At 44.3% G+C, this 27,671-nt stretch overlaps 1 protein-coding gene across 3 annotated transcripts; it reads left to right on the top strand.

The window, feature by feature from the left end:
- Window positions 1–26: 26 nt before the first annotated feature.
- Window positions 27–21,673, top strand: LOC115140182 (tissue-type plasminogen activator-like). 3 transcript variants are annotated; one of them, XM_029678364.2, is made up of 16 exons: window positions 27–523; window positions 959–1,091; window positions 11,615–11,696; window positions 13,437–13,479; window positions 13,804–13,938; window positions 14,532–14,642; window positions 15,552–15,726; window positions 15,816–15,907; window positions 16,401–16,578; window positions 16,680–16,765; window positions 17,046–17,108; window positions 17,333–17,537; window positions 17,612–17,748; window positions 18,025–18,165; window positions 19,823–19,971; window positions 20,322–21,673. In XM_029678364.2, exons 2-16 carry the CDS (start codon window positions 1,033–1,035, stop codon window positions 20,487–20,489), a joined length of 1,824 nt encoding a protein of 607 aa, XP_029534224.1. In that variant the 5' UTR covers window positions 27–523; window positions 959–1,032; the 3' UTR covers window positions 20,490–21,673. The 3 variants fall into 3 exon arrangements, with proteins under 3 accessions (XP_029534224.1, XP_029534227.1, XP_029534226.1); XM_029678367.2 differs by lacking the exon at window positions 27–523 and adding an exon at window positions 9,896–9,971 and having other exon boundaries at window positions 1,030–1,091; XM_029678366.2 differs by lacking the exons at window positions 27–523; window positions 959–1,091 and adding an exon at window positions 7,293–9,971.
- Window positions 21,674–27,671: the final 5,998 nt, after the last annotated feature.

Below are 27,671 nucleotides of genomic sequence, written 5' to 3'. Positions count from 1 at the left end.
TGCGGGCTAGTTTTTTCTGTTCATGTGTGTGGATTTCTTTTTCCGGACGGTTTTGGCCTGTTTGTTGGACTTGGTTATTTATGTGCCCTTGTGTTTGGCGTGACCGTTACTCTGTTCCTGGAATAGAGACCCAGGTTTGAAATAACTCTGCTCTCTGCGCCTGACTCCTCCACCCACTACTCCTAGAAGCAGTGACAGAAGCCCGGACCACCGACATGGAGTCGGCGGGAGCAGCGACCACCCCTCTTCCATCAATGGAGGCGCGCGTCCTCTATCACACGGCCATCCTTGGATCGGTTCGTCGATGGACCAAATGATGGAGAGGAGTGGTCTCCCGACATCAACCCCAGCTCTCCCACAGACGACGCAACCCACTCCTCCTCCGGCGGCGTCCGGTCCCAGCGCGTTGCATCTCGCGCCCCAGAGGGAGTACGATGGAGCCGCGGCTGGGTGCCAGGGATTTTTGCTCGAGCTCTACCTGGTTACCGTTCGAATGTGAGCCTCCTCGTCTCCTGTCTGACAGGTAAGAGCCCTGGGCCAACGCAGTCTGGAACGGCCCAGACTCTGGCAGGGGATTCGCCACTAACTGGATTTCCATTGGTACTGAACCCACCCACAGTCTTTACCCTGGCCTGGTCAGGAGCCATGGGGAGGCAAATTCCAAACAGCTGCAGAGTATAAACTCAGGTTGCGAAGAATTTAATCACTAATAACATCAGATTTGCAACCAAGATCAACTGAAGTCTGTACAAGACAAATATTCACTTTATTAGAATATGATAGATTTTTCTTAATCAACCCTTCAATGTTGAGCCAAAGACAGCTTCAGGTTCAGTTTTGTGTGTGTGTGTATGTGTGTCACGTAAAGGCCTGAGTGCCTTTGAGTCACACTTCCGCAGAATAATGTAATACGTAAAAATGGTCAAGTCATGTAGTAATCCAAACATTCCCCCTTCAGCGGAAATAGCCGAGGCTAGGATAAAACCCGAGAGAAGCACAGCAGTTATCACACTTCATTGTCAATATCCTCCGATGACAATTGTTTCTAGAGGGAGATTCAGAACTGGCAACATACCATACACAAGGACAAGGTAAGGATATTCATGTTAATATGTAACCACACATTGTTTTCCAGATTTGAATAGTTATTTACTGGCTATGCTAAAAGTCATAGTGATTGCATTAGGCTACAACATTTGCTAATTGTTTTCTGTGAAGCATGCCGGGACAAATCATTTCAAATGGAATGTCAAATACATGTCAGTAAACAATGTGACATTTTAAATACTTTTTGTGTATCTCATTTTCCAAAGCATTTGTGCATAGTTTGAAAAGCTGAATGCATGTAGGCTATTATATGATTAGGCTATGTTATTATGAGCGCAGTCTCGGATGCTTGTAGGTGCTTATCTTCTCTAGATGGGTTTACGTCGTTTGTTCTACACTTTGTGTCCCTTAATTGACTTTACCTGGAATATGGACCAATTCAATCCCTTCTAGATATAACGTATGGGGTAGTGTATTGGAGGGTATATACGCAGGTATTTGCCGTATATCCACTTTTTGTGTGGGCATTGTGTGCTCACTACTTAATCCCCATGATGCGTATCAAAGTAGATTAGTGGAGGTATGCGACATATCAATTAATAAGGCTGATGGAACAGATCAGAACGGTTAGTTTAAAATGTTGATCAACTATTATGTCTTCACATGTGAAGCACAGCAAGGTGCACACTGCGGTGGTAGACCTACGCGCAAATGTTCCAAAAGAAATTGTAGGCTATTGACTTAATATTTTATTTTCGATTCGGTACCAACACAACACGTTACACGGTTCATAAGCGGCCCACAAGCCTCCCAGGCGGTAGTTCGGCTGCACCCTCATCGGATGAATGGTGTCAGTAAACCTCGGCATTTTTTATCCCGTATCGTAGACTTAATGAAAGTTTAACAAATGTACCATTTTGAAAATACACATACATCGCATACTTAATACCATTTATTCCACATTGGAGACTCAATTAAAGGAACGTTTCAAATATGTAGTCAGCAAACTCCATTTATTTATGAAATAATACAAATACTCAATTGATTAATCAATCAAATGTATTTTATAAAGCCCTTTTTACATCAGCAGTTGTCACAAAGTGCTTAACAAAACCCAGCTTAAAAGCCCAAAGAACAAGCAATGCAGATGTAGCACAACAGGAACTTAGGAAGAAACGCAGAGGAACGAGGATCAGGGGGGTGGGCAGTCCTCTTCTGGCTATGCTGGGTGGAGGTTATAAGAGTACATGTCCGTTAAGGACAGATCTTTCTTCAAAATGTTCAGACATTCATAGATGACCAGCAGGATCGAATGATAATCACAGTGGTTATAGAGGGTGCAACAGATTTGTACCTCAGGAGTACATGTCAGTTGGCTTGTTATAGCCAAGCATTCAGAGGTCGAGAAAGCTGGTTGAAACATCACATAATGGCTACTTACATCACATAATGGCATTTATCCTATATTGGGGACTCAATTAAAGGACCGTTTCAAATATGTAGTCGGCCAACTCAACGGATTAAGGGCAGAAAGCAAATATTTACACTCTTGGCTGCTATTGTGTAGGCTAGTTATTCTGTTACTTGCAGAGCATGTAGCTCTCGTGCATTTTATGTCTGCCATTTTTTTCTCACCTGATGTTGGATGTCGCCACACCTTGGCACATGTAGGCTATGTGCACTCTTAGGGGGGGAAAAAGGGATCTTTGGCTGTACCCATAGGAGAACCCTTTTTGGTTCCAGGTATAAATAACCCTTTTGGGTTTCATATAAAACCCTTTCCACAAAGGGTTCTACATGGAACCCAAAAGGGTTCTAACTGGAACCAAAAATGGTTATCCTATGGGGACAGCCGAATAATCCTTTTGAAACCCTTTTTTCTAAGAGTGCAGGGAAGTGAAAGAGTGACTGAGCCAGCCAAGAGCAATAGTGCAATAGTCACCTAGTTCTTACTCAGTGATTAAGTCAAATACTGCTGACCATACCCTGCCACATCTCTCTTCCACATTCCTCTCTCCCCTTCTATCCCACATCTTTCACACCCACACTCCTCTCACTCTTTCCCCATCCCACCACATCACTCCACTTCTCTCTTCATCCCTCTCTCCACCTGATGCTCTTGCATTCTTTCACTACTGTAATCCCCCTCTCCATCCCTCCACCTGTCTCCATTCTTCTCTCTTTATCCCCCTCTCCACCTGATACTCCCCTCACATTCTGTTTCATACCGTTATCTCTCTCCCACCTCTCTCTTTCCATTCATCTCATTACCCCTCCCTTCACCTGATACTCCCATTGCACATACTGTATCACTTCGTCATCTGTCACTTCACTCCGTAATCCACAGCTCTGGAATGAGGTCATTCTACAATTTCTTGTTGCAATAGTTCACATTCAAAAACAACAATAACAAGTGAAAGCAGTTGTGAATCAGTGTTCCTTCAGATAACAGAACAGAGATTACACAGAATGTTTCTAGGAATGTGGTTCCCTGGAGTCAGCTGTGTGTGTTAGATCCACCCTTTGCCTGACTAGCCCTGTATAGAATTGGATGTTTTTAAAGCAGCTAGTTTAACTTGGGAATTCCTCTGGATAGCTTTGATCAATACTAGAGCGCACCCCTATTGTCCTCCGATACAAGGTGACTGAACAAGACAAACCTGAAGTGGCTCACATGCACCACCTACAGGACAGGGTCACTTCCAGGATCTGGCTGACCATTAATGGGCAGCATTGTAGTCCAAACTCAGCAATGTTGCTAAGTAACACGTTGATCCCGGACCATTAATTATGGATCAGTGAATTTAGTGCATTCTTTGTGGTGGCTGGGCTGGTGTTTTAGGCCAGGGGGCCTCTCAGTGCTTTTGCTGACCTGATTCACAGGTCAAGAGCCCGGTATAACAGGCATAGCTCCAGCCAAGTAGCTTACTATCCCTAAGTAACACATAGTGTCATGACAGTGTTAGATCAGTTGTCATAAGCAGACATCAGCTCTCATGACATGTTATATCTTTATTATGACAGTCACTAACCTAGTATAGACCTTTATGACTGAGGGTTCAAGTGTTGGGATTTTAACATATCCAGTGAATCTTCCCCAAAAAGTAATGTGGCGACATGGAAAATAAGGCTATTTTAGAGTATTGGAACCAAACTTAAAGAAGAGAAGGAAAGGAAGATAATTAGCTAGAACCAAACCAGAGTTCTGTGTCATTGTTTATAAAACTGGTTCAATGTGATGCTAATCAGATTACGCCCATGGCTGCCTGCTTTCTCTCAGTGAAGAATAAACGCATAACTTTGGCATGTGTGTATGTACAGTCACATACACCCATCCATACACACACAACTGTCTACAACTATTTACTTAATTTCAAATAAATTCATGAAGCTTTATCGGTATGAAAAGTGAAGGAACTTACATTGCCACATCATATTTGACCAACAGCAACATCAGTACCAAGGCTTGGTACACTTTAAAGATGTTTCCTGTTTCTTTGTCCTCGTTCTAGCAGCTGTAGGTCAAAAAATCCTTCTATTCAGTTTGATCACTGTTCAGATTTTTGACTAGACATTTTACATTTACATGGTAGTCATTTAGCAGACGCTCTTATCCAGAGTGACTTACTAACTGCATTCATTTTAAGATGGCTAGGTGGGACAACCACACATCAGTCCTAGTAAGTCAATCATTCCTCAATAAAGTAGTTATCAGCAAAGTCAGAGCTAGTCAGGTGTAAAAAAAAAAAAGTGAGTGTTAGTTCACAGGGAGGGGTCGGGGTGAGCAGGGGGTAATGTAGGATTATTTAAGATACTATTTGCATGGGAAGGTTGAACACCAGGTGGGCTGCAGCGTTCTGGATAAGTTGCAGGGGTTTGATGGCACAAGTGGGGTCCAGCCAACAGCGAATTGCAGTACTCCAGACGGGAGATGACAAGTGCCTGGATTAGGAACTGCGCTTCTTCCTGTGTGATGTAGGGTTGTACTCTACAGATGTTGTTGAGCATGACCCTACAGGAGCGAGTCCCTGTTTGATGTTTGCAGAGAACGACAGGGTCATGCCAAAGTTCTTCGCACTCTGGGAGGGGGACACCGTGGAGTTATCAACCGTGATGGCGAGGTCTTGGAAAGGACATCCCCGGGAGGAAGAGCAGTTCTGTCTTGTTGAGCTTGAGGTGGTGGGCTGACATCCAAATGGAGATATCTGCTAGGCAGGTTGAGGTGCATGTCTCCACCTGGGTGTCAGTAGGGGGGGGGGGGGAGGACAAAAGTATATAGTTGAGTGTCATCCGCATAGCAATGATAGTAGAGACCATGTGAGGATATGACAGAGCCGAGTGACTTGGTGTATAAAGAGAAGAGGGCCTAGAACTGAGCCCTGGGGAACACCAGTAGTGAGAGTACGTGGTGCAGATACAGATCCTTTCCACGTCACCTGGTAGGAGTGACCTGCTAGGTAGGATGTAATCCAAGCGTGTGCGGAGTCTGAAACGCCCAGCCCTGAGAGGGTGGAGAGGAGGATCTGATGGTTCATGGTGTTGAAGGCAGTAGATAGATTTAGGAGGATGAGAACATGTACACAGTCAGCTTTGGCAGTGTGGAGAGATTCCACTAGAGTACTGCAAACACTGTGCTGAGTTGTCTAGCCCTGTCCTCTGATCCCTAACCCTAATATTTAACACTTTCTTTCCTATTTCCCTCGAGGTTAAATGGCCGCTGATTAGTCTCTACCTGCTGTACCAGTACTGTGGTCACTGGTCCGCAAATCACACATCCTTACTGTACAGGTCAGCTAGCTAGACTCATCCTCACACAGACTGACAGGGGGAGAAGGAGCTGTGCTCAGCACTTAGAGACAACTCTGTTACTATAATTACAGTTCTGCTTTATGACTGAACTCTAATAGGACATGAGAGTTACATCAGTAGAACGGATGTGGCCTGTGTGTGTGTGGGGCCTGTGTGTGTGTGTGGGGCCTGTGTGTGTGTGTGGGGCCTGTGTGTGTGTGTGTGGGGGGCCTGTGTGTGTGTGGGGGGCCTGTGTGTGTGTGGGGGGCCTGTGTGTGTGGGGCCTGTGTGTGTGTGTGTGGGGCCTGTGTGTGTGTGTGTGGGGCCTGTGTGTGTGTGGGGCCTGTGTGTGTGTGGGGCCTGTGTGTTGCCTCAGTCTAGCACTAGTTAAGCTCCAATCACAGTTTAACAGCCTCATCTTCATACCATAACTCAGACTTGACCTACTGTTTTAAGAGCTACAGCCCTCATGGGTGTGTAGGGAATATATTGTCATACAACACAATCAAAAGAAACCATTAACTAACTGGGTGGGACAGACCATTGCCTTCTAATCCCTGCTAGAAAATGAGGTAGCCCTTTCCTGCAGTCAATGACCAAAAACAACCTCTTTGGCCTCATTGGTGGAATGTTAATATTTTTCAAAATTTCATAATTAGTAACATTTTGTTTTTAAAGACGGAAATCCTGTTTCTATGTCAAACAGTTTTGTTATATTTTAGTCTTCTGAGATATACTGTATATAAAGTGTAATATTGGGATGCAAACTCGATGTAATACTAGGAGGAAGGGAAGTGCTACTAAGGTACACAATAGTACATTTTGGTAGATAAAGGTGCTCTTTGGTAAAAGGGGTAAATTGGTCATCAAAAAGGAGGACCAAGGCACTCTTCATATAATTGATTAAAATGCCTTCATTAGTATGGCATGTTCAATAGAAATAAAGTTTTTAAAAACCGACGCGTTTCGGCTGCATGGCCTTCGTCAGGGAGTACAAAAAAAAAGGAATACAATGTCCTCTTTTGAACAGCTTTTCAATTAGCCCTAATTGGAAGAGGGAGTGGTTACACAATTGATTGGACACACCTAGTAAGCAATACTATACACATTAAAAGGTGCAATACTGTAGCTAAGTTATCATAAATACAACTCCAAGCTAGAAGTATCAGAACAAAGGTAGTTCTAACCTTAAATATGAGTGGGAGAAGTGTCAAGAATAAGAAAGCAATATATTCCATTGTCCACTAGAACACAGCAAAACATGAACAGTCTAACCATAGCTGAGGGCAATTGAGCAAAATATCCACTAGATGACAGTAAAACCAGGGTATTTAGTGGCCTGTAGGTTGTAAATCCATATCTTCATTTAAACCAGGGTACTTAGTGGCCTGTAGTTTGTAAATCCATATCTTAATTTAAACCAGGGTACTTAGTGGCCTGTAGTTTGTAAATCCATATCTTCATTTAAACCAGGGTATATGGTGGCCTGTAGTTTGTAAATCCATATCTTCATTTAAACCAGGGTACTTAGTGGCCTGTAGTTTGTAAATCCAAAAACGTTCCCTTTGGTTTAACTGTTGAAGACGGTCCCCTTTTTCTAATAGAGGCCGGAATATGATCAATACCCATAGCTTGTAGGGAGGCAGGGTTGCCATGGTGTAGGGACTTGTAGTGCCTTGCCATGGGGTAGTCATTGCCTACCAGTATGGCGTACTTGTGTTCCGCTAAGCGGTCTTGAAGGCGTCTCTTTGTCCGTCCAATGTAGAACACCTTGCACTGTGGACATTCCAATCTATAGATGACATGAGTGGTTTTTCAGTTAATGAAATGCTTGACTTAATACTCCATTTTGGAAGCTGTGTCAACAAAATACTTCTGTGCAATATTACTGCAATGGCTACATTTAAAAGAGCCCTTGGGTTTGTCGTTGAGACAAGTTTTTTTTTTTTTGTCACCCGGAAGATAACTGACTAATTTGTCATTTTAGGGTAGGACATCTCTCAAAGCTAATGACTCGTGGCTCAGGAAAGACTTGGCGTAGTAGCGTATCACTTTGGATGATCCTTTTAATGTTCTCTGCTTCAATTCTGTATTTTGTAACAAAATACACTCTCCGATGTATCACGAGGCATTCCTCTTCGCAACAATTTCTCTGTCAAGTAATCCAGCCCTTATACCTGCATCTTTCAGGACCTGAACGCTGTAGCCCCGATTCAAGAACTGATTCAGCAGATTTGACACTAGTCTGTTTCCTGATCGCAAATTCTGCGGACTCTTTGAATTGGCCATATGGAATATTCTCTTTTAGCCTTTTTGGGTGAAAGCTGTCTGCCCTCCAGAATGGTATTCCCATCTGTAGGCTTCCTAAAGATGTGTGCAACAACCTTGGTCATTTTTACTAATGTCGAGGTCCCAGAAATTAATTTTATCCTTGCTGTACTCCATAGTTAGTTTGATGTTAGGGTTAATGCTGTGAAGGTATTGGTGGAAGGAAATAAGGTAATCTTCTGAGCCGGACCAAAACAGGCAAACATCATCAATATAGCGTCCCCACCATATAATCCGGTCAAAGAAATGGTTATCAGAAGGATCCAAAAGTAAGTCATTTTCCCAAGTACAAACCAGTGTAGGAAGGGCTGTAGCGCCCATGGCACACCCTTTGACCTGTTTAATACGGTCCTGAAAGATAAAGATGTTATGATGAAGAGTCCATTCAGTCAGTGAGACAATGAATTCTGTAGGAGGCATGTCAGTTTCAGGTCGGGTACTCAAGAACTGGTGCATAGCTGCCAAACATTGTTCATGTTCAATGGTGGTGTGTAGAGACTCCACATCCATGGTGACTAAAAAGGAAGCTGTACCTATATTGTTCAATTCCTTCATTTTGTTCAACACATCTGTGGTATCTTGAAGACAGGCTGGGAGTGATGTCAGAACAGGCTTAATAAAGTAATCAATGTACTTAGAGATGGGTTCTGTCAGACTTTCATTACCACTGATGACTGGTCTGCTGGGGGTTTTCAAGATGTTTGTGGACCTTTGGAAGAAGGTAAAAGAAGCCATAAGCAGACTGCCATTAACTACATTTGAACTCTGTCTGAAATGTAGCCCTTCTCCTTAGCTTCTGTGAGGATCCCTTTCAGTTCAGTATTTAGGTCCTCTGTAGGGTTGAAGGTAAGAGATTGGTAGAATTCGTTGTCTAATTGACGGTAGGCTTCTGTCACATTTGTCTTTACTCCACACTACTGTAGCACCACCTTTTGTCTGCTTTTTTAACCACAATCTGTTCATTTTTGGACAATGATTCAACTGCATCCCTCTGTCTTAGAAAGATTATGTTGTGTTTGGTTGGAGTCAATTTGACCCTTAAACAGATTCTCCACATCAAAATGTAATACATTTCAACTCTATCTGACATGGTACAGGTGTCTTCTTTTTTAAGCCCATACCCATATGTGTGAGGTGTGTACTTTTGTTTCAAAGTAGATTTGTTCAAGACTACCAATAATCACTGTGTGACCCTGATTTAGACCACTGCAGTAGGTTTTAAACTCATCAACAAAACAACATACTGACTTTTAAGAGCTGTTCTTGTAAACTCCTACCAACATAAGGGTGTGTAACTGTCTGTAAGTAAACATGTGCATGTGTCTGTTGGCTCTTGTAAGAGCTGGTTTAGTAGGATCATTGCCAGACCACAAACCATTCCTACAGACACACTGCATTGTGGGATTGTCAGACAGCAGCTGATAATCCTGTGGTGTCTGACGGCACCCACGTTTGTATGTGCATTTGTGTGTGATAGACGCATGTTAATGATGGCGGACAGGCACTAGGCATGTGTGTGTGACAGATAAAACATGAAAGTGAGTGACGTCAGGCACACAGGCTCTATGTTGGAAGGAAACATATGGCCTGGTCTGATAGGCCAGGGGAGGGACAGTAGGGGACCAGAGCAACTCATGCTCTGCCAAAGAGGCTCAGCTAAGGGTAGCCCAAATAAACCAGGAGTGACAAACAACTGGCTTGAAAGGGGTATGTACTCTGCTCTGTCTGTAAGTCCCACACATCTTGCAGATTCAGCCCAGTGAAAGACTCGGAGTCAGGGTTCCAGGAAAATCTACTCTTTGCACCTGGTGAGTTGATTAGCTTCATGTTTCTGAGCAGTGCGTGTGTGTGCACAGTTTGACCTCATTTATAACACAACACCAGCCCAATCAGCCACAGGAGATCAGAAAAACCATCAGCCAGATGTGGTGTGTGTATGTTGGTAGGTAAGGTTTATGTCTTGGTCCCATGCATTGACCACAGTGCTGTAGTTTTCCTCAATCCCTTTTCACTCTTTCCATCTAACTTTAAGTTTTTTTCTTTTGTCATTCCCTCTGTCTTCCCTTTCTCCCTCTAAGTGTGAGTCATGGTTAGTCAGTTGACAGAGGCTTTAGGGCCTAAAAGGGTTCTGCAGTGCATCTCTAGTCTGTGTGTTTACAGAGAACTAGATTAATTTACATTTATTCCCATGCTTATTTTATTGCAGTGACTATGTATTTGTCTTACCTTCCCTAGTTGTAAGTTGCTCTGTGAAATTACTAAAATGTATATGTAAAATTCCATTAGCACATGCTCTTATCCAGAGCATCCTTCAGTATTACCAAATAGCACAATCATCACACCGTCACCATCACCACACATTTAAAAATACAAAAGTTTATATGTCAGATTCAACTAAGTGTGTATTCTGGTTACAAAACGTAGCTAACTCTATAGTAGTGCAACAAACTTTTTGGAAAGCCGGCTAAGTGGTGTCAAACTCTAAAGTTTCCGTTTTCTCTCTTGTCCTCATCTGTTTGTCATTAGTCATTCTACCCGTCCGTACAACTGCACTCCTGTTTAGAAACTGCTTCCATATTGTATTGGTATGTTGGGAGAGGGCTTTAGCAATGTTTTGAGTTCACACACTCATACAGTTTGTACACACACACGAGCTTGTGAGACTTCTCCTCGGTGGCAAACTGTGCTTAGTTTGTCACTGTTCTCTGTCCCTCAGGACTAACCCTAACCGTAACTCCTAACCCTAAGCTTAAATAGCCTTTGTCCTCATGGGGAAATGTTCCTTGTTTTACTATGTTTGTGGGGACATCCAGTACCAACGAGGATAGTAATAACGAGGAAAGTAATTGTAAATAAGAATTTGTTCTTAACTGACTTTTTCTTTTAAATACAAGCCCCCACACAGTGACCTATTCAAAGCACCTTAGTCATATGTGCATGCATTTTACGTATGGGTGGCCCCTGGAATCAAACCCACAATCCTGGCAGTGCAAGCGCCATGATCTACCAACTGCTACAGAGGACCGCACACACACACGAGCACTGCTTTAACTTCCTTCCTGTATGTCAGTAGGCCTAAAAGGCTTCACAGGAAATCACAACTTCAAGGAATCAGAAATGCCTGCCAATTCCCCAAAACGTTCCACCTATACCACCATTTCCCTCTGTCTTACTCAAAGGAAGGGTCAGGGTGAGGGTTAGAGGAAGGGGTAGTATTGAAAAGTCCATCCATCCTCTACCCACATCAGAGTAGCATGCTCGTGACATTGGACCTATTGTTCACTAGGAGTTGGCTTTTTTTGTTCTATTTTTCATAAGTTGTGACTGTGTCCAAGGGATGTTGAGTGCTTGATGTATGTACCCAATGACTTGACTTGTCCTGAATCAACCAAAACAGTCTTTCTTCACATGGCTTAGTAGAGTCTAATCATTTGTATTTATTTTCCATCAGAAAAGATCCAGACACAGCCATGGCCAGAGTATTGGGAATGCTGCTCCTCCTGTCAGCTTTCTGCTACTCCCTAGCGGACAAAGTAGGTACCACATCCACTGCACTAACCACAGCTCCAGGTAGAAGTTGCCCTTAGGTGCAGATCTAGGATCAGCTTCACCTCGCAAAATGCACAAGGTGAAAAATGCTAAACTGACCTTAGATCAGAGTCTAGAGTTAACTTCATCACTACTGTTGCCATTCAGACAATACAGTGGGGCAAAAGTATTTCGTCAGCCACCAATTGTGCAAGTTCTCCCACTTAAAAGATGAGAGGCCTGTAATTTTCATCATAGGTACACTTCAACTATGACAGACAAAATGAGAATCCAGAAAATCACATTGTAGGATTTTTAATGAATTTGCAAATTATGGTGGAAAATAAGTATTTGGTCACCTACAAACAAGCAAGATTTCTGGCTCTCACAGACCTGTAACTTCTTTAAGAGGCTCCTCTGTCCTCCACTCGTTACCTGTAATGGCACCTGTTTGAACTTGTTATCAGTATAAAAGACACCTGTCCACAACTTCAAACAGTCACACTCCAAACTCCACTATGGCCAAGACCGAAGAGCTGTCAAAGGACACCAGAAACAAAATTGTAGACCTGCACCAGGCTGGGAAGACTGAATCTGCAATAGGTAAGCAGCTTGGTTTGAAGAAATCAACTGTGGGAGAAATTATTAGGAAATGGAAGACATGCAAGACTACTGATAATCTCCCTCGATCTGGGGCTCCACGCAAGATCTCACCCCTAGTGACCTAGTGAATGATCTGCAGAGAGCTGGGACCAAAGTAACAAAGTCTACTATCAGTAACGCACTACGCCGCCAGGGACTCAAATCCTGCAGTGCCAGACGTGTCCCCCTGCTTAAGCTAGTACATGTCCAGGCCCGTCTGAAGTTTGCTAAAGAGCATTTGGATGATCCAGAAGAAGATTGGGAGAATGTCAGATGAAACTAAAATATAACTTTTTGGTAAAAACTCAACTCGTCGTGTTTGGAGGACAAAGAATGCTGAGTTGCATCCAAAGAACATCATACCTACTGTGAAGCATGGGGGTGGAAACATCATGCTTTGGGACTGTTTTTCTGCAAAGGGACCAGACGACTGATCCGTGTAAAGGAAAGAATGAATGGGGCCATGTATCGTGAGATTTTGAGTGAAAACCTCCTTCCATCAGCAAGGGCATTGAAGATGAAACATGGCTGGGTCTTTCAGCATGACAATGATCCCAAACACACCGCCCGGGCAACGAAGGAGTGGCTTCATAAGAAGCATTTCAAGGTCCTGGAGTGGCCTAGCCAGTCTCCAGATCTCAACCCCATAGAAAATCTTTGGAGGGAGTTGAAAGTCAGTGTTGCCCAGCAACAGCCCCAAAACATCACTGCTGTAGAGGAGATCTGCATGGAGGAATGGGCCAAAATACCAGCAACAGTGCGTGAACCTTGAGAAGACTTACTGACAACGTTTGACCTCTGTCATTGCCAACAAAGGGTATATAACAAAGTATTGAGAAACTTTTGTTATTGACCAAATACTTATTTTCCACATTAATTTGCAAATAAATTCATTAAAAATCCTACAATGTGATTGTCTGGATTTTTTTTCCTCATTTTGTCTGTCATAGTTGAAGTGTACCTATGATAAATTACAGGCCTCATCTTTTTAAGTGGGAGAACTTGCACAATTGGTGGCTGACTAAATACTTTTTTGCCCCACTGTATGTGTTTGTTGGTACTGTGGAGATTTGAGCTCACTTCTCTTACCTCTCCCATGGCAGGTTGAGCTTCGTCACACCAAAAGAGGGACAAGAAACCATAAAGGTGAGCATGGACTGCCCCCTCACCCTCTTACACCCCTCTTCTGTCCCTCCCTTCACACCACAGTAGGCTACTGAGTGGAGGATGTAAGCATGTGTTGGATACCTTTCCATTGATTCCGTTCCAGCCGCTAGTGCCCAGCCATTAAGGCCACCTGTGCTTCACACTAATCATGTGTTAGCTACAACAAATAATTAGTTTGTCACCTACACCTTCTCTTTTCATGTGTATACATTATGTATCTGTCTCATCTTGTAAGTGACTCATGTGTCTATGATTTTGTCTTTGTCTCTACCCCTGTGTGTGTTTCTGTGTTCGTGTGCATAGAGCGGTGTGTGGATGGCCAGTCGGCTGTGGTGCGTGGTTTTGGGGACACGTGGTTGAGATGGAGGGGCCAGCTTGTGGAGCGCTGCACCTGTGCATCACGAGGACGACAGCGCTGTCACTATGTGCCAGTCATCAGTGAGTGGAAACACACAGACAAACACATACTGTATATAAATAGACACACACACTCACAACCCCCTTTAGGCGGGTAGAGTGACAACACTGTTCAGCTTGTTTTTCTGTAACTTATTTCCTTTTCCAGAACCCCTTCTCTCTGTCTGCCTTCCCTCTGTCCACTCTGTATTTACAGTATCTCTCCCTTCTGGTCCCTTTCCTCCACTATGGAGAGTGGTTGGTGTCACGGAGAGAAGGGGTGTAGTCTAGGATGTATAGTCATTAGAACACCCACCCATTGTGACTTTCACTATTTAAATGCACATGTTCCTTCACCCCCACTGAACAATGCTATGATGCATGACCACCCATCTGACAGACAAATCACTACCTCGTTCTCAGCTTGTGAGGTCATATGCTGTCAACAGAGATGTGCAAATTGGGGTTGAAGCTGTTCTGAAAAAAGGGAGATTATGACATTTTGTATGTGACGTAAAAGAAGTCATGACATTTGGCATAACAGGTGGGCTCTTCGTCTGTGGTCTAGTAAATATTGTTAGAGAAATAAAATAACAACTCCAACACGTCAAACCATCCCTCTCTCATCCCTGTAGCCTGCTATCCGTCAAGGTGCTACAACGGGGGAACCTGTAAGGAGATGGTCTACTCCTCTGACTTCCTGTGTCAGTGTCCACCAGGCTTCACTGGGGCTCAGTGTGAGATCAGTAAGTAGAGCACAATCAGAGACCACGCTACACTGTCAATAAATACTTCTCCTCTCGCCTCATATACTACACAAGGACAAGGGATTGCTATTGATGCCTATCTATTAGCATCTAGTAGTAATGTTGGTTACTACTATCATTAGGGCAGTAGACACATAGAGAATGGTAGAACGTAATCCTGTGACAATGACTAGAAAAGATTATGGAGTTGTGGTCTGTGGGCCAGCCATAAAATAAAAATAGTTTACACCCCAGAAGCCAAAATCTGGAACGCCATGGAACTCAGTGGTTAGCTGGCATCAATCGGTTTGTTTTAATCCCGTTGGGAGGCCGTTGTAAATACCCCACCCACTCAACATGTAAATTCGTAACACATGTTGATGGTCTAATGAGTGAGTTCACAGCCAAAAGAGTGAGCCCAGAGTCATATTATATGACGTCATCTAGCAGCGTCATAATTCATCGTTGGTCATTTGATGAAACCACAACGGCCAAACTGTCCCCATGTGACTGAGTGAGCCTAAAAGAGCGGTACATCCTCTCTAAATGAGTTTACTCATGTGTGTGTCATTTCATGGATACCATAAGATCAGGGAGCCAAAACACGGAATAGATGTGAGTCCTTAGTCATGTAACCAGGATGCATGACGATAGGAGGAAGCCATAGAGAAAGGACGACAGCTAGACAGAGACTTTATCAGATCAACATGGTTGCTATGATAATGTATTTTCCCATAGATACTGTGTCTGTCCCAAATGGGACCCTATTTCCTACAGTGCTCTACTTTTCACCAGAGCCCTATATGCTCTGGTCAAAAGTAGTGCGCTATAAAGGGAATAGGGTGCCATTTGGGACAGAAATGGTTTGATGGCTGGATTGGATAGACTAATTTCTCTCCCTCTCCACAGACACTACTGAGAAGTGTGTGGTGGGCCAGGGTAAAGGGTACCGTGGTACATGGAGTATCAGTCGAACCGGCTCAGAATGTATCAACTGGAACTCCACAGCCCTCAGAGGGAGGACGTTCACAGCGAAGAGACCAGAGGCGAACAGCCTGGGGCTGGGCAATCACAACTACTGCAGGTACATACACGCATAAATGCGCACACACACGCACATACATCAATCGAGCACTCAATATAAATATTCCCTTCCCTTGTTCTCTCTCTTAGGAATCCAAGCGATGATACTAAGCCATGGTGTCATGTCTACAAGGGAACCCAGATAGCCTGGGAGTTCTGTACTCTCTCCAGCTGCCCTGCAGGTAATGACATGACAACATAATACTATACCGCTATTTGGTTATGTAGCGGACATGAGTCCGTCATGGTCACCTAATGAGGTAGTCCGCCCTGTGAACTTCAAAACCAGTGTCTGCACTTGGCCCAAGAGGGAATTTTCTCTTGATCTAAGAGGTTGGTTGTTCCCATGGGAGACCTGGGTTCATGTCCTGCTTGTTAACAATGGCGCCAAACGTGCAGTGGTGTCTCATGGGGGAGGAGGTCAAAGGGGAGTGAATGTAACGGACATGAGTTGGTCATGGTCACGTGATGAGGTAGCCCCGCCTGCAAACGTCAAAACCAGTGTCTGCCCTCGGCAATTTCCTCTTGGTCTAAAACGTTGGTTTCTCCTGTGGGGTTCATATCCTGCATGATACAGTTACATTGTCGCCTTGCCAAACTATGACAAGAAGGCTACTTGACTGACTGTAGTCCACAGCGTAAATGACATCTGTGCCTCACCCTGTGTTTTTCCAGACCAGAGCCCAGCGGAGTGTGTGCAGGGCTCGGGGCAGACGTACAGGGGGACGACTGCCATCACTAAAAGGGGCTACAGCTGTCTTGCCTGGGACTCACCCCTCATCACTCACAAGTTCTACAACGCATGGAGGTCTGAGGCCAGAGAGCTGGGGCTGGGAAGTCACAACTTCTGCAGGTAGGATTATAAACACACAGAGAAACTCTCTCACACATGCATGCTGGACACATGCACGCACACACAGCCACACACTTATACATTCTCTCTCTTTCTTTCAGGAACCCAGACGGTGATCTCGGCCCCTGGTGTCACGTCTACAGAAACATGAAGCTGACCTGGGAGCTCTGTAACATCACCAAATGCAGTGAGTATCTCTGTTACCCTGTTACCATGACTACTGTCCAATAATATCGGCAACAGTATGCATGCATATGTCCTCTCATGTGCTGGTCAGATGAACACTGTATATTCTGCCAAGAATTGTCATCACTTACTGTAATGACTAAGAAGACAAGGAGTCAAATGACTGTCGGGATTGCAATGAGTGAAATGCCTAGGAGTGTAATTGAGTACATTTGCAACTGTAGTCACACTGAGTATTTGATATCTAATGTCGTACTGAACAGTATCTGTTTGTTCTTTAGGGAGGAGACCTACTACCATCACTACTCTAGGCCCCAGGGCTCCCACCACCACCACCAACAGAGGTAGGAGGACAGCCACAAAACAACACATTACATTTACCTGTACACTTGTCTTCTTCCCCCTCCTGTTCTTCCTCCACACCACACCCTCTCTTTCTATTCCTCCCACACCAAACCTCTCCCTCGTGTCCTTCTCTTCCTCCTTCACACCTCCTCTTCTTCCTCTTTAAACCTTGAGGTTTATACATCTAAAAACAGAAAGCGATATATTGACTGCCCCCCCATAGGTACCTGTGGACAGCGTGCTGACAATCTCAGTCACCCCTCCTTCCGTATCCTGGGGGGGGCCCGGCAGAGTGACATCACAGAGCAGCCATGGCAGGCAGCCATCAACGTGTTCCGGTCCACATACAAAGCACACTTCTTCCTGTGTGGAGGGGTCCTCATAGACTCCTGTTGGGTCCTCTCTGCTGCACACTGCTTCGACGAGAGGTAGGTTTAATACACACACACACACACACACACAGACACCCAAGTGTGACTCACTGATTTGCTTTATCCGTTAGGTTTAAACCAGAGCATCTGCAAGTGGTTCTGGGTCAGACGTTTCGTAAGAACTCCTCCAGCAGTGACCAGATCTTTGAGGTGGAGAAGTACTGGATCCACGAGAAATACAATGAGGAAACCTTTGACAACGACATCGGTGACCCATTTTACATGACATTTTAGTCATTTAGCAGGTGCTCTTATCCAGAGCGACTTACAGTAGTGATTGCATACATTTTTATACTGCTACCCCGTGGGAAATGAACCTGTACCAACTGAGCTATATTGGACAGCACAATGTTAGGCACTGACTCGCAAGAGGCTTATGGCTTGATTATGTAGCATATGTGAAGAGCCATAAAGAGCCGTTGTAACCAAAGTTAAGCAATATCACTAATTCTCTCTTTGCCCTCCTCCCTCCCCCTCTTCTCAGTCTTGCTGAAGTTGAAGAGTGATATTGGCCTGTGTGCTGTGAACTCCCCGGAGGTCTTGCCCGCCTGTCTGCCTGACCCAGGCCTGGTACTGCCTGACTGGACCGAGTGTGAGATCTCTGGCTACGGCAAAGAGAAGGAGTGTAAGACAGACGGCACCCTTTCTTTGAAATGTTTCTTTTTTAAACTCATGAAGCTTAGCTAAGTGTTTCTGTGGTTATTTTTCTGATGCCCAGTAGAGGCAGTAGCCTGAGACACACTCAGGTTTTTGTGAAAGGGTGGAGAAGAATGTTGACGTACACTACATGACAAAAGTGTGTGGACACCTGCTCATCTCGTTCCAAAATCATGAGCATTAATATGGAGTTGGTCCCTCCCTTTGCTGCTACAACAGCCTCCACTCTTCTGGGAATACTTTTTTTTTATTCCCAATTTTGAGATTTCCAATTGCGATCTTGTGTCATCTCTGCAACTCCCCAACGGGCTCGGGTGAGGCGACGGTATAGTCCTGCGTCCTTTGAAACATGACCAGCTAAACCGCGTTTCTTAACACCCGCCCGCTTAACCTAGAAGCCAGCTGCACCAATGTGTCGGAGGAAACACAGCGTGATGAGCCAAGGAAAGCCCCCCGGCCAAACCCTTACCAAGATGGGCCAAATGTGCGTCGCCCTATGGGACTCCCGGTCATGGCCAGTTGTGACACAGCCTGGGATCAAACCCGGGTCTGTAGTGACGCTTCAAGCACTGATGCAGTGCCTTAGACCGCTGCGCCACTCGGGAGGCCCCTTTCTGGGATGACTTTTCACTAGATGTTGGAACATTCCTGCAGGGACTTGCTTCTGTTGCCACAAAGTTGGAAGCACAGAATTGTCTAGAATGTCATTGTATGCTGTAGCGTTAATTTCCCTTCACTGGACTAAGGGGTCTAGCCCGAACCACGAAAAACAGGGGCCAGACCATTACTCCTCATCCACCAAACTTTACAGTTGACAAGACAAATGCATTGGGGCAGGTAGTGTTCTCCTGGCATCCCCCAAACCCAGATTTGTCTGTCGGACTGCCAGATGGCAGTCATCTCTCCAGAGAACGCGTTTCCACTGCTCCAGAGTCCAATGGCAGCGAGCTTTACACCATTCCAGCAGACCCTTGGCATTGCGCATGGTGAGCTTAGGCTTGTGTGCAGGTGCTCGGCCATGAAGACCCATTTCATGAAGCTCCCGACTAACAGTTCTTGTGCTGACGTTGCTTCCAGAGCAGAGCATGTGAGCAGAGTTGAGCGGTTGACAATCCTGCTCCTCTCTCATGGAGCGGTGTGCAACGCTGATCCATGTCCTTTCCAACTGTTCTGCCAAAAACCGCTCCTCTCACACAGGAAAAAAAACTGCCGCTCCAAATTCACTCCGTTCATCAAAATCACAATTTAACCAACACCCATCTTATTTCTCTGACTAACTGGAACTACCATTTGGTTTGAAGTATTGAAACCAAACCATATGAATTTGAATGAAAAGTATTTGAATAAAGATAAAAAGGGAACAAGTGTGGCTGAAATGGCCAAATCCAGTCATTTGAAGGGGTGTCCACATACTTTTGTATATAGTGTACCTAAAGCAGTGTTTCGTACTCCTGGTCCTGGGGGCCCAAAGGGGTGCATAACCCTTGCTATCTTTTTTTATTCAGTCTAGAGATGTAAAATAAAAAATGTTATATAGGTGTTAGAGGGCATGGAGCAATGCAGGCCGACCAACATGAATAGTGTGTCCAGAGCTTAATACCCTCCCATTTCCCCTCTCTCCATAGTTAATGCGATGTACTCTGAGCGGGTGAAGAGGGGTCACGTGAGGTTGTGGCCTCAGGACCGTTGTGTCCCTAATGTCTTATCTGGCCGTCTGGTCACCTCCAACATGCTGTGTGCCGGGGACACCCAGGGTCTGGATGACGCCTGCAAGGTGAAGAGGGCTCTTCTTTCACCCTCCTAAGACCCAAACACACTCTGTCCCAAATAGCACTATATTCCCTATATAGTGCACTACTTTTGACCATAGCACTATGGGCCCTGGTCAAAAGAAGTGCACTATATATGTAGGGAATAGGGTGCCATTTGCCATGCAGTATGTAGCCCAAAGCCCCAAAAACTCTACAACACTAAGCACTTAAATAGCTAATTAGCTGGTACAAGGATGTGTCATGTTGGATGTTAGTGCTCCTGATAATATTTATAAAATGGTACTGTAGACCTGCTGAACCATGACTGAACCACAACTGACACGTGTCCCTCATCTCTTTCTCTCCTATGCAGGGTGACTCTGGTGGTCCTCTCGTCTGTCCCAAGGATGGGAAGATGACTCTGATGGGGCTGATCAGCTGGGGTGATGGCTGTGGGAAGAAAGACACACCCGGGGTGTACACACGTGTTACACAATACACTGACTGGATCAGCAGCAAGAAACAGGAAACTAGCCAGTAAACACACACACACACACACACACACACAGTACACACACACACACACAGTACACACACACACAGTACATACACCTGGAGAGAACTTGTGAGAATTCATCTGACTCCTGTCCATCAATCACAATGCCTTAACCGAGGAAGGGACAACCACTCAATGCACAAGAGGAACCTCCAGTACTCCTATGCATTGTTTAACTCTTGGGCTGAAAGGGAGAATGCAGTAAGGTCAGAAGAAACTCCGAACACTACACCTCCAAAGAGAATGGACTGTTACTCAGTCCAGCTCTGTACCTTCCAGCTGATTCCTGTTCTACCCAGAGCTACATGTAAAGTATATATTTAGGAATATGGCTCTGCTTCCACCATTCCATATGCAGCTGATAGAATGTTGGACATTTACTTTGCACATAAGGTTCCATAGGAATGTATATAGCCACTCCAATTAACATTTCCCAGTTCATTTAGAGTTCATTTTACATGGGTGGCCTGCTGTTTGAATTGAATTTTGCAATGTTACCCTCCTACCCCACTATAGCACTAACCACAAAACAATCTGCTGGATCAGAGTCAAAGACAGCCGCTACAACTGGAAACTCAACCCAATCCCTCTATTTGTTGACTCCCTCAGCCCCTAAGTTCTCAATAGGCGTAAGAAATACGGGAGGAAAAGCCCACCTTCCAGATGCTTGAAAGGCATGAATTAAGGCGTTGAGTTGTCAGATTGGAATATAGCTAAAGCCTGAACACAGCCACCATTATCTGTCTCCATTCTATAAGCGTTGGGTTGAGCCCAGCGATCAGCATATCCAGTCTTTTAAAGTGGGATTTATGTTAAATGACTGGGAGGTGTTTGTATCTAACGAAAGCTCTTTCACTGCAAAGCTCTTGGACTCCACCTCCCTAACACAGTACAGTATTTGTTCACGTTTGAGTGAGTGTTCATATTATTTATTATCTCAAATATATACCCTCTCGGACAGTAATGTTTTAATATTTGTATTTTACATGTGTGTATTAAGTTAATATTTATGTCTATTCCTGTTTTTTTTCTACTGTAATAGTTTATGCAGTTTTGTTAGTAGTTCAATGTGTAGAGTTCTGAAAGTTGTTTGTTTCATTTTTGGGGCTGTCATAACCTTTTTCTGAGACTTACACCCATCTTTTTAAATAAAGAACATTTAAATAACATTGTTGGTTACCTCTATAATTTCTCTTGTTACGAGGCTAAGCCGTCGACTAGAGTAGACCTAGAGGGCTATGCCTAGACACACAAGCACATGCATCACTTTCATGTATCATCATGCTGGCACACATCAGATAACATGTTTGTAATACTTAGGCTACAGATTTATTGTAGCGATGTTCACATAATCTGTGCATCCACACACTTTATTCCATGGTCATTATTTTGAGAAAAATTAGTCGGGAAAGGCAGCTGGTCAGCGCGTCCTCACACATATCATTGTTAAATCTTAGGTCTATCGTTCCACAGGGATGCTGGCCAATGTTGACTCCAATACAGTTGTGTCCTTTGGGTGGTAGTGGACCGTTCTTGATACACGTGAAACTGAGTGAAAAATCCAGCAGTGTTGCAGTTCTTGACACACTCAAACCGGTGCGCCTGGCACCTTCTACCATACCCAGTTCAAAGGCACTTAAATATTTTGTCTTGCCCATTCACCCTCAATGGCACAACTACACAATCCATGTCTCAATTGTCTCGAGGCTTAAAAATCCTTCTTTAACCTGTCTTCTCCCCTTCATCTACACTGATTGAAGTCGATTTAAGACATGACATCAATAAGGGATAATAGCTTTCACCTGGATACACCTGGTCAGTCTATTTCATGTAAAGAGCAGGTGTTAACTATTTATGATAAATCTGTTTTTACATTTGCAAATCAGTTAATCTTTGTAGTTATATAATTTAAATAGTTTTTCAACACCACTGAATTCATTTGTCCAAAGTCCCCTAAACACAGGCTACATATCTCTTGTTGATGCGCAGTGTAAAGAGCTGTACACAGGAATGACCTAAAGTGTTACCCAAATACCCTGGGCATGCTATGAATTAAGTGGTACAGAGAAAAGGAAGCACTTTAGTTTACAGTGCTGAAATAACAGGACTGTTCAATAGTCACCATGGCTGCAATATAAGTCTGTCCATATTAGTCCACGTGTGACAAAGTCCTGAATGGCCTGCAACGAAAACATGCGGTCTCTCCTTCACTGCAGCCGAGGTGAGTAAGACATTTAAACGTGTTAACCCTCGCAAGGCTGCAGGCCCAGACGGCATCCCCAGCCGCGCCCTCAGAGCATGCGCAGACCAGCTGGCCGGTGTGTTTACGGACATATTCAATCAATCCCTATACCAGTCTGCTGTTCCCACATGCTTCAAGAGGGCCACCATTGTTCCTGTTCCCAAGAAAGCTAAGGTAACTGAGCTAAACGACTACCGCCCCGTAGCACTCACTTCCGTCATCATGAAGTGCTTTGAGAGACTAGTCAAGGACCATATCACCTCCACCCTACCTGACACCCTAGACCCACTCCAATTTGCTTACCGCCCAAATAGGTCCACAGACGATGCAATCTCAACCACACTGCACACTGCCCTAACCCACCTGGACAAGAGGAATACCTATGTGAGAATGCTGTTCATCGACTACAGCTTGGCATTCAACACCATAGTACCCTCCAAGCTCGTCATCAAGCTCGAGACCCTGGGTCTCGACCCCGCCCTGTGCAACTGGGTACTGGACTTCCTGACGGGCCGCCCCCAGGTGGTGAGGGTAGGCAACAACATCTCCTCCCCGCTGATCCTCAACACGGGGGCCCCACAAGGGTGCGTTCTGAGCCCTCTCCTGTACTCCCTGTTCACCCACGACTGCGTGGCCACGCACGCTCCAACTCAATCATCAAGTTTGCGGACGACACAACAGTGGTAGGCTTGATTACCAACAACGACGAGACGGCCTACAGGGAGGAGGTGAGGGCCCTCGGAGTGTGGTGTCAGGAAAATAACCTCACACTCAACGTCAACAAAACTAAGGAGATGATTGTGGACTTCAGGAAACAGCAGAGGGAACACCCCCTATCCACATCGATGGAACAGTAGTGGAGAGGGTAGCAAGTTTTAAGTTCCTCGGCATACACATCACAGACAAACTGAATTGGTCCACTCACACTGACAGCGTCGTGAAGAAGGCGCAGCAGCGCCTCTTCAACCTCAGGAGGCTGAAGAAATTCGGCTTGTCACCAAAAGCACTCACGAACTTCTACAGATGCACAATCGAGAGCATCCTGGCGGGCTGTATCACCGCCTGGTACGGCAACTGCTCCGCCCTCAACCGTAAGGCTCTCCAGAGGGTAGTGAGGTCTGCACAACGCATCACCGGGGCAAACTACCTGCCCTCCAGGACACCTACACCACCCGATGTTACAGGAAGGCCATAAAGATCATCAAGGACATCAACCACCCGAACCACTGCCTGTTCACCCCGCTATCATCCAGAAGGCGAGGTCAGTACAGGTGCATCAAAGCTGGGACTGAGAGACTGAAAAACAGCTTCTATCTCAAGGCTATCAGACTGTTAAACAGCCACCATTGAGTGGCTGCTGCCAACACACTATCATTGACACTGACCCAACTCCAGCCACTTTAATAATGGGAATTGATGGGAAATGATGTAAATATATCACTAGCCACTTTAAACAATGCCACCTTATATAATGTTACTTACCCTACATTATTCATCTCATATGCATACGTATATACTGTACTCTACATCATCGACTGCATCCTTATGTAATACATGTATCACTAGCCACTTTAACTATGCCACTTTGTTTACTTTGTCTACATACTCATCTCATATGTATATACTGTACTCGATACCATCTACTGTATGCTGCTCTGTACCATCACTCACTCATATATCCTTATGTACATATTCTTTATCCCCTTACACTGTGTATAAGACAGTAGTTTTAGAATTGTTAGTTAGATTACTTGTTGGTTATCACTGCATTGTCGGAACTAGAAGCACAAGCATTTCGCTACACTCGCATTAACATCTGCTAACCATGTGTATGTGACAAATAAAATTTGATTTGATTTGATTTGAATGTTGGGATTGAATTCACCTCATTCCAAGACTCCCGGTGCCTATTTTGAAGTGCTGGAAAGGTGATACCCCAAGCACCTCCTTGCTCCTCCCTTTCTCTTCTATTTTCCTCAGCTCCCTCATTCCATGCCAAACCTGATGATTTGGCTAAAGTTAGCTCCCTTGGGCTGGTATAAGGCCCCAAGGGGCCAACACCTCCGCCTCAGTCACATTAGCTTGGCGTAGGCTTCTCTTCTTGAACAAGCAAAACCCCAATAAACTCTTAAGACATGGTGAGTGTGTTCGCATACCTCTTATTGGACAACATTTTTGGATTGTCTACAGTAAAACTGATAGGATACCAAAGCAACCATATAATGGCACAAAAATGGACTGAATTACATTTAGAGACTTCTAGAACTGTTACCCAAATGGTGGTTCAGGACCCATTGGTGGAAGCTGGCTCCTCCTGAACCAAAGACCCAAGACCGTCTTGTAGCTTAAAAACTCTGTTGAATTGGTGCATCAAAAGGAAATACTCAAAGAATGTTTGGGGACCACTGCTCTAGAGATATTACATAATCTTAACCAATCTGAAGCTACAACAGAACAGGACAAGTGTATTTTATACAACTCACCTTTCTATGAAAGCCTTATGCTGAGAATGTGTGACTTGGGCAAACTACCTGCCCTCTAGGACACCTACACCACCCGATGTCACAGGAAGGCCATAAAGATCATCAAGGACAACAACCACCCGAGCCACTGTCTGTTCACCCCGCTATCATCCAGAAGGCGAGGTCAGTACAGGTGCAGACGAGAGACTGAAAAACAGCTTCTATCTCAAGGCCATCAGACTGTTAAACAGCCACCACTAACATTGAGTGGCTGCTGCCAACACACTGACTCAACTCCAGCCACTATAATAATGGGAATTGATGGGAAATGATGTAAAATATATCACTAGCCACTTTAAACAATGCTACCTAATATAATGTTTACATACCCTACATTATTCATCTCATATGTATACTTATATACTGTACTCTATATCATCTACTGCATCCTTATGTAATACATGTATCACTAGCCACTTTAACTATGCCACTTTGTTTACATACTCATCTCATATGTATATACTGCACTCAATACCATCTACTGTATCTTGCCTATGCCGCTCTGTACCATCACTCATTCATATATCTTTATGTACATATTCTTTATCCCCTTACACTTGTGTCTATAAGGTAGTAGTTTTGGAATTGTTAGATAGATTACTTGTTGGTTATTACTGCATTGTCGGAACTAGAAGCACAAGCATTTCGCTACACTCGCACTAACATCTGCTAACCATGTGTATGTGACAAATAACATTTGATTTGATTTGATTTGATTTGGATTGGTACAATTTATTCAAACGAATGCTAGAAGCACCCAGGCATAGAAATCTGAAGCAAAGCCAAGCTTCACTGCCATGTGACTAATTGAAAGGCGGTTAACCATTTTTCAGAATGAGACAGAGCATCCTTAGAGGTCAATGACAATACATAGTCAATTCCTAGAAGGGGATACTTTGTGCCCTTCTGGCAAAACTGATGTCTATGACAGAGGAATCATTCTCAAAATATAGTAATGAAGAGCTGGAAGCCATGGGCAAGGAGGCCATTTTTTATTTTACCTTTATTTTACTAGGCAAGTCAGTTAAGAACAAATTCTTATTTTCAATGACGGCCTAGGAACAGTGGGTTAACTGCCTGTTCAGGGGCAGAACGACAGATTTGTACATTGTCAGCTCGGGGATTCGAACTTGCAACCTTTCGGTTACTACCAGAGGCTACCGGCTTCATCAAGAAGGAATTCCTTGAGGAGCTCCTGATCACTCAGTGCGACAGATTCACCACTGAGGAGATTATCAACCTATGGGCTGCCTTCCCCCCAGATGTGGCTGGCAATGTAGACTACAAGAACATCTGTTATGTCATCACACATGGAGAGGTTAAGGATGAAACGTGAATTCACCTTTCTCAATCTCTCTCCGTCACCCTCTCACTAACCCCCTTTTCCAACTCCGTGGCCCGCTTACGTGGTCTTGCTCCCCTTACTCTTTTGCCATCTCTACCCTGCTAACTGCAAAATACTTGTCTCCTTTATCGAGATACTCCTTTGTCAAGTTGAGAGGATTCAAGGCTTTGGGGTGTGTCCTGTGTGAGAGTATCCACAGGGGACAGTGGGATTATTTTTCAATAAATAAATCTTGCACCTTTGAAACTATTCCTCTCTATCCCTCTCCCTGCCGCCGATTCCTTCTCCCCATCCCTCACTTCTATCGCTCCCTGTCAAGTCGAACAGCTCATGCATCATACCTACATCATGTATGCATGTACAGTTAAGTGTCTACAGACAAACACTTTTACTCTTGGGTGCTGTGGTGTGTGCTCAATTGTTTATTTGAAACAAGTAGGTGATTGTTTTGTCTCAATTTGATGTGACGTAATCAATGGACCTGCCCCTATTCATGTACTCAAAAGAAGGAGCTTAAAAGGGACGAGTGCTGTACCACGGTTGAAAAAGAGTCAAGTGTGATTTAGAAGTGTATCGTAAGGGCATTGTAAGAGAGAGAGATGGCAAAGTTTGTGAGAGGCAGGAAGGAGAAAAGGAGACAAAAGGGTGGCTAGCGGGGTCCAGGGGCATGCCCCCACAGTTTTTTACATTTTTATTCGAAGGACTCCTGGGAGGCTTACGACAACAACCAGGGTGGAATTAAAATAAAATCACATGTCAGGTGTATTCAGGATGCTTTGAATGAACATTCAAAACTTGACGACTTGGTTTGAAGTACTAAAAGTACAAAATAAGATACTTGAAGCATTTCAATATAGCCTTTTCTCATTTTTATGACATACAAGACTGTCCAGGACATACTTTAGCTTAAAACAAGTAGTTGCAGCAGCAAAATTTTGAAGAAGTGGAATAATAGAAGAAGTATGGAGAATTACAGTAGTGTTGTTGCTGACACAAGCACAGTAATTACCCTATATTTTTGCCCATTGTAAGGAATGAGAATTTTTCCAATGACCTAC

This window comes from Oncorhynchus nerka, linkage group LG13, assembly GCF_034236695.1.
Source record: "Oncorhynchus nerka isolate Pitt River linkage group LG13, Oner_Uvic_2.0, whole genome shotgun sequence".
Lineage (NCBI taxonomy): Eukaryota > Metazoa > Chordata > Actinopteri > Salmoniformes > Salmonidae > Oncorhynchus > Oncorhynchus nerka.
This window is presented reverse-complemented; position numbering and strand designations above follow the sequence as displayed.

Bases quoted from the DNA above. Each gene is read 5' to 3' on its own strand.
- LOC115140182 (XM_029678364.2), top strand. From the start codon at position 1,033: ATGACAATTGTTTCTAGAGGGAGATTCAGAACTGGCAACATACCATAC. The intron at 14,643-15,551 runs GTAAGTAGAGCA...CCCTCTCCACAG, and splicing joins TGGGGCTCAGTGTGAGATCA to ACACTACTGAGAAGTGTGTG. The intron at 16,766-17,045 runs GTGAGTATCTCT...TTTGTTCTTTAG, and splicing joins CTGTAACATCACCAAATGCA to GGAGGAGACCTACTACCATC.